At 39.1% G+C, this 11,604-nt stretch overlaps 1 protein-coding gene across 1 annotated transcript; it reads left to right on the forward strand.

Annotated features, from left to right (window-relative positions):
* Positions 1 to 1,638: 1,638 nt before the first annotated feature.
* LOC138042213 (large ribosomal subunit protein uL1-like) lies at positions 1,639 to 9,360 on the forward strand. Its single transcript, XM_068888025.1, has 4 exons — positions 1,639 to 1,875; positions 3,507 to 3,808; positions 6,036 to 6,208; positions 9,138 to 9,360. The coding sequence occupies exons 1-4, from the start codon at positions 1,871 to 1,873 to the stop codon at positions 9,306 to 9,308; spliced, it is 651 nt and encodes a 216-aa protein (XP_068744126.1). The 5' UTR covers positions 1,639 to 1,870; the 3' UTR covers positions 9,309 to 9,360.
* Positions 9,361 to 11,604: the final 2,244 nt, after the last annotated feature.

Here is an 11,604-nt window from a genome sequence, read left to right on the forward strand (position 1 = left end):
CCCTGGAGTTCAACTCTTGACGGTGAAGAAGGAAAAGAATCGAAGAATGAGGTTGGGTTTGGAGCTTCTGATTTAGCCATTCTTTCTGTATATGCTCTGTCACACCGATTACCAGGATTAGAGACTCTGCCTATCTGGAATCTAGGTTCCGGAACTAAGTTCAGGTACTGAACCATTCCCTTTAACTTTACTTTTAAATTAGTTTCTTCTTCACGATCGACTCATCAAATTTGTTTATTTCTGTACGTGTATTTAATTTTTTTTAATTTTTTTTTTTTCCAACCGACCGCAACCTTTTTCAATAACATTTATGAAAAAAGTATACCGCTAAAGTCTTGAATTCTTATTCAGTTTATTAGGAATGACATAATTTCCCTTCACAACTGCGATGATCAGCCCTTCTTCTTGTGATCCATTTCATAACTGTCATATAACTTGAAAATCGAGGAACGTTCTTTGTTTTTTCTGCCGGTTTCCTGGACATAAACCCTCGGTTGTTTAACCAAATCATTTTTCCTTTGTTATGGAAATGGCGGAATATATTACTCTTCATTTACCATATTTTTTTTGGACAATAGTTTAAGTCTAGCATCCGTTCAAAAATTGTCTCAACACCTTAATTTCAAAAGGATTTCAGGCCCCAAAAAGAGCCTTAAAAATATCTTTGTTGTAAAGATTAAAAAAATAATAATCAAGACCACTTGTGGAGTTATCAGTTTAGGTCCGTAATTCCGAGCTTATTTTCTTTTTGTGTGCCCCATTGAAGAAAAACAATAAAAGGGAAGTTACTCTACGTTTTTGGTATTAATTGCAATTAAGCTCTCAGCTGCGGTTCATCCGCATCTTACTCCAATAAAAGGTACTTTTGTCAAAATCAAAAATTGTATGTTAAATAATATAACTGAGGTTAGCATCTGTTTTTTAACAGTTTTATTCATACGTTCCATGTTGAAAGCGAATTTCATTTGAAAGTTCGAGGTTATTTCCAAATTTCACTTCTTCACCTAGCGAGTTGCCCATACGGTTCTAATACCACACTCTCGACCCATCAGTGGGAAGATCAAACTAAGCGTGACTCGCTCGCCGCGCCTAGCGAATGCGTCGTCATTTGATTTTTTCGTCCAAGTTGAAAACAGTCAGCCAACTGGTTCGATCAAAAGGGTTCTCAGCTTCTGTCAGACCTTTTTTGAAACAATTAAGAAGAAACATTCGTTTCTTCCCGAGGGAGAAGGGATGAGTGGGAATATTAAAAGATAGGGGGAAAACAGCGGAGACAAACATCACAAAAAAAGCGCATTGCGCTTCTGAGGATACGTATGTCGAAGAATACGAAACGTCTATTAAATAAACTTCACTTCAAACAATGCGCTTGTTTACAATGTTTGTCCCTGCTGTTTGCGTCTTATTTTTGAGTGGCAAAAATCACCTATCCTCAGGATAAAAGCAATGACAAGATAAGCTTAAAGAAAGAAAAAAAAAGGCAGAAGGATTAAAATCTAGAATTACGTGAAATAGTTACAGTGCGACGCGCCTTACAGTGGCCGCCTATTAAAGTTATTTACAAATTATCCGCCAATCAGGGTGTGCGAATTTGATTGACAGTCGCGCCTCCTTGCAAAAGTTCGCACGGTTGTAAGTTGACGTATTTACACGTAGTTGTGAAAGTTTGTGGGTGGCCACGGAAAGGCGCGTTGCAATTGCAGTGTAAATGAATTTTTAAAATTCCAAAATTCCTTATCAGAAGAACTCTCTGTTCCCTTCTATTTTCTTCAATTCCCACTAGTCCCCACTGTTCGCGCCTGCAATATTTATATGTCAGCAGACTTGTGCAGTGCCTTTTTCTTCGTCTCCGCCATAGTCATTGCGTACAATGAGGTATGTTCATCAAAATCGTTCCTATCCAAGACTTTTTTCTCGACATCAAAATGATTTATTTCCAAATAATTGTTTATAATTGCTCAGTTTTTGTTTTTGACACATTTATAATTGGTTTATTTTCTGATTTCATCGAAAAAACATCTTGTAGAAAGTCGAAAGGGGATTGTAAAAAAAGAGATGTCTCCTTTTGGTTCCTTCCTACCTTGTTTGCCTTGAAAATCCAACAAACCACCAAAATCCACAGCTTCTATCTCAAGCTATCTCTGAAATAATTTGCTCTTTTTAAGAATTGTTTTAAAAGCATCGCTCCTTTGAATCAAGGCCACTCCAAGTCGACTCTGAAGGGTCACTTTCTTGATTTAGATTGTTCCGATTGCTTTTTCGATGATATTGCAATTTGCAAAAACCTACTTTGAAGTTGTCGAACAGGTATTTCGGACATCGGCTGGTTGTCCAACGTGACTTCTCGAGATTAGACGTAGTTGCAACATAAACTTTGCTATACTTTGATCAGTAGCCAAACAAAATACTTCTAATCGTGTCATTAATGGCAGGCCTTTACAATGGATAGCTTTCTTTAGGGCCCTATATTATTTGGCTAGTTTGTTTATAAATTAACCCTCTGCAGAGCCAAAGACTCTACCCATCAAAAGTGTGACTCATACTATTATCCGCTGGTGGGCCTTTTATAGGCTTTGTATTCTCTAGTTGCTTCCCTTCCTTCTTGTTTAGCAACTTTGACAATGCATGGCCTTAATTGGCAATTTTGCCACCTAATAAATTCATTGATAATAAATTAAATCTAACAAAAATATACATATATCAACATTTCTATTGGTGAATGAATCAAGCCGAAAATTAGAGTAATTTTTGACACGAACTGGCTCTTGCATGCTGAAAGGCGGGGCTACTGGGGCCTAGAAAGGCTTAAACATGACATGGAAAAATGAGGCACATGAACCGTCAGCAGTCAAAGCTCTTGCAGTAAGATGGCGTCTAAACAAGCTCATGGAGACAATTCCACTGCTTCTCCCGGCCAAAAATTTCTAAATTCTTTCATAAGATATCTGGTATGCCGACTTAGAAACCTATAGTTTTCCATCGATACAACGTATCTTAACGTACGTGTTGATTCCATCAGGACTAAGGTTGCATTATTTTAACTATTAACTTACCAATATCGACTGCAAATGGTTGCGTTTATATCGAATGACTACATGTTCACACTTTCTGAATATACCTACTGGTGAAAAATAACAGGCACTCAAGGTAAAAAGCTCTTGAATAGTGTCAGTTATCTGTAAGCTGAAAAAGAGGGGCAGAGTTTACCCCTAAAATGCACCACATACAACTATGCATTTGAAGCTGAAATTTTCAAAATATTTCTAGGGAGCATGCCCTAGCTGGACCCACCTACCAGGCAGGGGTCAGATGCCTACTACTGAATCCATCTTGCCTACTTCTCAAAACCATTTTGACTTGGCTGCAATTTTTAAATAGTCTGATGTCTTCTGTGGGCAATTTTGCTTGTTAATGAAACAAAATTTAAACAATGACATAGCAAACATTCTTCCCTTATTTTGTCAGTTTTCCTTTGTCTTAATGAATATGATTACATTTTTTCTCAGTAAGCTCAATCGTGACACCCTGTTTGAGTGCTGCAACGCTGTCCTACAAGGAGCCAAGGACAAGAAAAGAAACTTCGTGGAAACCATTGAGCTGCAGATCAGTTTAAAGAATTACGATCCTCAAAAAGATAAGCGTTTCAGTGGTACTGTGAAGCTTAAGAATATACCACGACCTAAACTCAAGGTTTGTGTTCTCGGTGATGCATCTCACTGCGATGAGGCCAAAGCAAATGAGATTCCATGTATGGATGCGGATTCTTTGAAGAAACTAAACAAGAACAAAAAACTGGTCAAGAAGCTTGGTTAGTGTTATGAAATAAATATTATTGTTTGTAAGAAAGGCATAGTTTGAAATTCTTTTTCTTTTATTATTGCTAAGCACAGCCTTTATTAGAAATCAATGAACATATGTTATCTAGCATGTCATTGAATAACATTGCATGTGGATGCAAGAGTAAATTTCACTCTTTTGGAGACATCTGTGGCTCCCTCGTGCTCAGATGATTAAAGTTTTTTCAGTACCAATTTTTTTTAAGGTAAGATGTTAACTGAATGCATGAATGGTGGCTGGTAAATTGTTCTTTTATAGTTATGGTAATCAGACTTTCTCATCTTGGCATATGTATATAGTAAAATTAACCCATCGATTCCTGAGAATCACACTGGATAGATTTTATTCTGTCTAATGCCAGACGATTTTACTCGCTGATCGGGGGGGGGGGGGGGGGGGGATCCTAGTGCATTTGAGGTGTGAATGGCTTAAAAATAATAGTAGCTGTAAAACTAGCTCAGTGAGGCTAATAATCCTCTTTCTTAATGGCCACCACATAAAATATTCTTTTGCTATAATTATAATTAGCCTTTCTATCCTCGCTACAACCACAGGTGGACCACCTCTGTTGGTGTTGTTGTTATCGATCTGTAGAAGTATAAATGCAGAAGAATATTTCAGGGGTTGGGATTTGCTCTGCAGTAAAGTTTCAAAGCAAATAATTCAATGAAAGATCAATCAAAGTGTCAACTGAGTCCTGTATTTTTGGTCATTCTGAGCTGTTTTAGGCATCTTTTTGCGAGATCTTTTTTTGACCGCCAGTTAGAGGGTGAAGAAAATTGACAAGGCAGGCAACACCAAGCTGCTGGCTGGTTACCTCGTCTTGTTCAAGCTGGAACTGAGGCCAAACCAGTGAAAGTCTCACCTTAAAAACACCAGCATCCAATCGATTAGGGATGTCCCCATACCTTCACCGAATTGGAGCTTCATCTGTCAAAAATTCGCAGAGGAAGGCGATCCTGAAATCCATATCAGAGCGTTCTTAACATAATCGGTACAAGAAACCTGACCAATGGAATTTGAAGCATTTGAGACTACCAATCAGTGACTACCAATCAGTGCAATGTGACCATTGGCACATCCCAATATTCTTCTGTATTTATACTTTAACAGATCGATAACAACAACAACACCAACAGAGGGTAGTGTGCCTCTGCCACAATGATATTTGTTCCAAAATCAGGGCAGTAGGTCTAATTAACATAAATACATGTACGAAGGAATGAACAGGTCGTCACTATTTATATAAGTGGTCTATTAGCACAAAGATGAAAGCAAAATATATTGGCTACGATTTGTGCCTTCAGTGTATTCTATTTCTATGCCTAAAATGTGAAGTGATCATACAAACTGTACTAAGTGCACTCAGTTTGAGTGGTCATACATGTTTCCTGTACTTGTCAGCTACAATAAATGTAGAAGATTTAGTGAATTTGTATTGAACCAAATTGACCTCTTTAGCTTGTACAGTAGGTTTTGTTTTCCCATTTCAGACCATGTAATGTTACTCTAGAGAGCAGTTGCCTTCATGAATAACTTACTGCGATTTTCATAATTCTGCGGAATCTTATGTTCAAGCGCTAAGCACCAAACCCACCCATCAATCAAATTTCTGAACATAGCTGGCGAGATCAACCCCGCCTCCGGGAAGTGAATTGGAGTTTTTCTTTAGTTCACTGTTCTAACACCATTATGATATGTTTTTAGAAATTCTTCATTAAAATGATTTGTACAGATTCCATCGCTTTCCGTTGGCCTTGAGTTCAATGTACGAATATGTACTGTGGGAACCAAAGTTGCTGATTGGTGGGTTATGTCACGCATCAATTGATTTTGTCATCTGTTGTTGGCGTCAGAAGTTTGATTGATGGAGGCCGAAACACAGTTTTACCGTTGGTGCATGAAGATGAATTCCACAGAATTATGAAAATCACAATAAGTATGAAAAAACAAAAGGAGAATTCCCTTGAAAACATCATGTGGTCTGAAATGGGAAAAAAAAACAAACAAGCTTAAGAGGTCAATTATTGTATAATTATCATGTTTGCGGACGTCCCTTTTTCAGTAGACAGACTGCTGTTATTGAACACAATATTGTCACTATTACAGAAAGTATTATCCTTACAAATTTACTGAAATCAATGGCTTTTTTTTTCTTTCTATGTAAGCAAGACCTTGGGTTTTTTTTTTTTTTGCAGCTAAGAAGTATGATGCTTTTTTGGCATCTGACAGTCTGATCAGGCAGATTCCACGTATCCTGGGTCCTGGTTTGAACAAGGCAGGAAAGTTCCCCACGGCACTGTCACACAATGAGAACATGGTGCACAAAGTTCAGGAAGTGCGCTCTACAATCAAGTTCCAGATGAAGAAGGTAGGATGTGTACCAGAAATAAGGTTCAGTGCTCAAATTAAAAGGTATAATCAAGAAGCTCTTCTAGGCCCTGAATGCTTTGTTAATTTTTTATTACTGACCAAAATCTGCATTGACTTTTAAGAATTATTTAACGGAGTTAATTGGTAATGAGATTTAAAAGTTGGCAAAGGAAAGCACAGAAGATAATTATAAAAAGTTGTTTGAATTTTGTAGCATTAATTGAACATTTTGGAAGTCGTGGAAAATTGAGTATTTTTTTAAAAAACCTCGTTATTCCTTAATGGGCCATTTCCGAGTTGCTGTTTGTCTCGGTTTTGAAGTGAGTCTTGGTGCTCAACTATTGTAAGGGAAATGAGTTTGATTTGGATAAGAATACGCAACTCATTTCCATTTGAATGGTTGTGCGACAGGACTCGCTTTGAAACTGAGGCATGCTGCAACTCGGAAATGGGCTATTTGCTTTGCATTTGCCACATTTTATTTCTCATAATAAATAGCTTGGTTTCTTCTGGGGAGAGATGTTCACAGTTTGAGCACTGGTAAGGCCTTATGTTCTGGAAGACCAGATCAAGGCATATCTTTCTGGTCGGACCCGCACCCAGGGTCTTAAATCTGTGGGAAGACCAGAATGGTCAACTTCACAGCAATGTTGATCCGGAGGATGTACATGTACATACATGTACTGTTGCTGTTCAGCAGCAAAATAGAAAAAGTGCGACTGTACTTAACTTTGGTACAGCGAGTCTTGTTTGCTTGCCTTTTATCAGGATTAAAGGGTGTTTGTAAGGTGTTTAGGGGGAACCTTTAGTTAATCACGAGTTTAAAACTCGAAAATTGTAATTTACAATTCCTTTACTGATAAAATTATCGTTACATCATAAACAAGATGATTCTGTCGGCAAATCATGGCTGTATTTAAGACCCGCACCCAGGGTCTTAAATCTGTGGGAAGACCAGAATGGTCAACTTCACAGCAATGTTGATCCGGAGGATGTATGTGTACATACTGTTGCTGTTTAGCAGCAAATAGAAAAAGTGCAACTGTACTTAACTTTGGTACCGCGAGTCTTGTTTGCTCTCCTTTCATCAGGATTAAAGGGTGTTTGTAAGGTGTTTAGGGAGAACCTTTAGTTAATCACGAGTTTAAAACTCTAAAGTTGGAATTTACAATTCCTTTACTGATAAAATTATCGTTACATCATAAACAAGATGATTCTGGGCAAAAAACGACTGTTATGCAGGGGATTTGCCATAAAATAGAAAAACTTTGGGCCCACTTTTTCAAGATTACCCAAATGTAATCTGTTTCAACCTTGTCTACTTGTGTCCATCCATGCTACACTTTCTTTTTTCGGTATTTCTTTTATGTTGTTCAACAGTTTTAAGTGGTTATTGCCATGTTTCATTCTACTTTTTGGGCATTTTGGGTGTCATTCTTTCTCTTTACAGAAATTTCCTTGTCCCAGTCATTGCATGTATCCTATTTGAAGTCATTGTTTGATCAATGAAACATGTTGTGCCACCTTTTGGAGCAGTAAACAACACCCAATCTTTCAGTGAAATTTTTTTTACAGAGTACACAAAAAAGAAGGAAACTATAGTAAAAGGGGGGGGGGGGGGTGTAGAGGGGTTAAAATAGGTGTTTTCATCAATTGCCCCACAATGCCTGACTGTTGTTGCAGAAGTCAAGTACGTGACTCCTTGTGTTACTTTTTAAAATACACAATAATACAGCCATGATTTGCCGGTAACAAAATTAACAAAACGTGAAACGTGCCTAACAAAAATATTGATGATGTTGTACACTGAGCTCTTGAGAGCACCAAGGACACGTACATGAACACGTATCCCTCACATCAGGTACATGTAATATAGTTGTCTTGAAAAGCATAAAAAAGTCACAGGCCATTAGTTAGAGAGCCATGAAAGGTTACTTCGTTGTATACTTTGAGTCTCTATAAATGTTGGAAATGTGTTTTGTTTAATTTATGACTGCACACTAACCTGGGCCAAAGATTATTACATACTTAAGTGATTCCTTGTTGGAACTAAAAGAATTCCTCACGGGACGTCTTAATCTCCTCATTTCCAGTTATAAAGAAAAACCAAAAAATTGTTTGGTTTTGATGCAGGTTTGTGAATTACCTTAGTCGGTTTTGCTGGGATACCTAGGAGCTTTTTAAGGACGGTGCCTGCTATTGTTATTGCGCATACGTTCTGCGCATCTCCAGATACTCGGATTTCCTATCGCTGATGCTCACTAATACAGGGATATTTTTGTACGGTTTAAAACCATCCGGATAAAGTAGATCTTAGTTAGTACTCTTGGTATTCAAAAAGAAAATTGTGGGTAACCATGCATTTTTGAGAGATATAATTAAGTTTCAATTTGAGAAAGAACGCCATCCATGGCTTTGTATTTTACAGCTTTTTACAAATATTATTCATGAATTATGTTTGAAAAATGCGTGGTTACCCCCAATTTTCTTTTTGGATTTCAATAACACTTGTTAAGATCTACATTTCCTGCATAATCACACACCGGGGCAAAAATATCTTTAATTAGTAGGTGCCGTCCTTAAGCACAATTACCGGTAACGCTGCTCTCAAGGCCACATACAAAAATCTTTTACTTTGGAATCATAGTTGCACTTGGACTCGATGTGGAGTCTTCAGTAGCTCAGCTCAGTGGCAAGAGCATGCCGCGGCCGTGTTGATAGTTGTGGCTTGAATTCAATCTGGGATTCGGATTTTTAAGCTCCAGTTCTTCACACATTCAACGTGGCATTAAAAATATTAACCTCGTTTCCAGGGTCTTTCATATCCCCACTTCTGGGGTGGGGAGATGAAAGACCCTGGGAACGAGGTTGTAAAAATGAATGTCCTTTTGTAATCAGGTGTGGCTTAAAGTTGTTTTTGTTCTTAGGTTCTGTGCCTTGCTGTGGCTGTCGGTCATGTTCAAATGACCCACGACGAGCTGGTTGCAAATGTTTACCTTGCAGTCAATTTTTTGGTTTCCCTCTTGAAGAAGAACTGGCAGAATGTGCGAGCTCTTTACATTAAGAGCACTATGGGCAAGCCACAGCGTTTGTATTAGATCTGCTCGTTGTGAAGAAAACAAAGAAATAAAAAGCTATAAGACAACCAAACGATGAGTTCATTCATTTATCGTGTGATTGAAGTCAGAGTGTCTTGCTGGAGTACACACCATCATTTTGAAATTGAACATTGCAGCGACAATTGACCACTTAAACAAATGCCAACCGACAGAGTTATTTTTCTTTTGTATCATAGACTTACCAGCCTCGATTTGGTTCACATACTTTAAATACATATTTTGCAATTTATAGCGAGTCTAGAAAGGCTTGTTACCACTCAAACTAGGAGTACTCGGAGATTATTGCGTTTGTAACGTTCGTTAGCTACGGAAAAGGTGTGAAGGCAGCAGTTGGATGGGTGGGTTTTGTTTTTTAGTTATTGGGATAGACAATTGACAATTATTACATGAGCGCGCGTTGGATGTGAGGTGGTAAATAGCAAACCTGCTCGCAGGCAGTGGATGTTGCTCTTGCCGCGAAACACGTATCAGACGCCATATTGGAAGAGCATGGGATAGGTGGCTGGGGGATGGGGGGGGGGGGGAGGGAGAGGAAAACCCAATCGTCTCCGATCTTCCGACTTCCACCCGTCCAATATATCCACCGAAATACAACTACTTCAAGCAAACAAACATGTTTAATATGCTGAGAAAATTAAGAGTAGACGATGCAAAGAGTCTAACTCGGATCTATGGGTTCTTGAATAGAGGATATTATGCACCTGTCAACGTTAAGCCGGACTTTGACTGTGAGGTCTGTCCGCAGGGTGGGGATTTTGATCGTACGACGTATCCCCAGGGTGGGGAATTTGACATGGCCACCATCTTGGATAATGAAGAAGGCTTGGAAATCAACCTTATTCCCAAGGCTTTTCCCTCCCCGAGTAGTGAGGGAAAGGCCCTGGGAATGAGGTTGCCCGAAAATAACTCCGCCATCTTGGAAAATAGCCAGAAGAAGTTCGAATGAACTTCCAAACGAAAGGTGAGTGGTACATTACGTTGCACTCTTATTGTGTGCAGCAAGGTCTAAAGGGTGTTAGTATCACCCAACTAGTGGATTAATGCAAATCCTGCATTTTGATTGGCTACGCTACGAGAGGACTATTAGTAATAGTCCTCGACAGGAGCCCATCACCTGGAGCGTGCAACTTACCTGTTTTCCTGCGACGGCGTTTTCACAAGTAAGGTTATTTTAGATTGAATTTCCCCCTAATGAGACTCCCACAGGAGCCCGATGACCAATTGTAAGAAATTAAGCTGACGTCATAGGGTCACCGAACCGGAAATGCCTTTGTTTTTTGACCTAATTCGCGGGTAGGGCTAGTCTAAAAATAAACCTACTTGTGAAAACGCCGTTTCACAAACGCTGTATAGAAGTTGCACGCTCCAGATGGGCTCCTGTCCTGGAGTAGCGAAAAGCGTGACGCTTTCTTTCGTTTTATTCCCAAATAAATATTTCATCAGCTTGCATTTGCTAATATATGCTGGTGCCATACCATTTCGTGCTTTAAAAGTTAAAAGTAAAATTTTAAAATGTATTCTATACTTAACTGGCAACCAGTGTAAATCATGCAAAACGGGCATAATATGATCATATTTGCGGCTCGAAGTTAGTAACCTGGCTGCAGCGTTCTGTACCCTCTGCAGTTTAGATATTTCACAGTCTGGAAGTCCATAAAGAAGGCCATTGCAATAGTCAATTCTGCTTGTGACAAAAGCGTGAAGAACCATTTCTAATTTATCTTTTACTAAAAATTTACTTATTCTTTTAATATTGTGGAGCCAGAAAAATGCCGCTCTACAGGACTTCCAAAAATGGGTAGACATGGAGAAATTGGAGTTAAACCAGGAGCCAAGATTGCGTACTTCAGACACAGGCTTAATGTCAATTGTGCCAACACGGATCGTACGAGGACAGGAGCCCATCTGGAGCGTGCAACTTCCATGCAGCGTCTGTGAAACGGCGTTTTCACAAGTAGGTTTATTTTTAGACTAGCCCTTCCCGCGAATTAGGTCAAAAAACAAAGGCATTTCCGGTTCGGTGACCCTATGACGTCAGCTCGGGCTCCTGTGGGAGTCTCATTAGCGGGAAATTCAATCTAAAAATAACCTTACTTGTGAAAACGCCGTCGCAGGAAAATAGGTAAGTTGCACGCTCCAGGTTATGGGCTCCTGTCGAGGACTATTACTAATAGTCCTCTCGTAGCGTAGCCAATCAAAATGCAGGATTGGGAATAAAACGAAAGAAAGCGTCACGCTTTTCGCTACTCCAGGACAGGAGCCCATCTGGAGCGTG

The sequence above is a fragment of the Montipora capricornis genome, chromosome 3, assembly GCF_036669925.1.
Source record: "Montipora capricornis isolate CH-2021 chromosome 3, ASM3666992v2, whole genome shotgun sequence".
Classification (NCBI taxonomy): Eukaryota; Metazoa; Cnidaria; class Anthozoa; order Scleractinia; family Acroporidae; genus Montipora; species Montipora capricornis.

Bases quoted from the DNA above. Each gene is read 5' to 3' on its own strand.
- LOC138042213 (XM_068888025.1), top strand. The intron at 3,809-6,035 runs GTTAGTGTTATG...TTTTTTTTGCAG, and splicing joins AAAACTGGTCAAGAAGCTTG to CTAAGAAGTATGATGCTTTT. The intron at 6,209-9,137 runs GTAGGATGTGTA...TTTTGTTCTTAG, and splicing joins TCAAGTTCCAGATGAAGAAG to GTTCTGTGCCTTGCTGTGGC.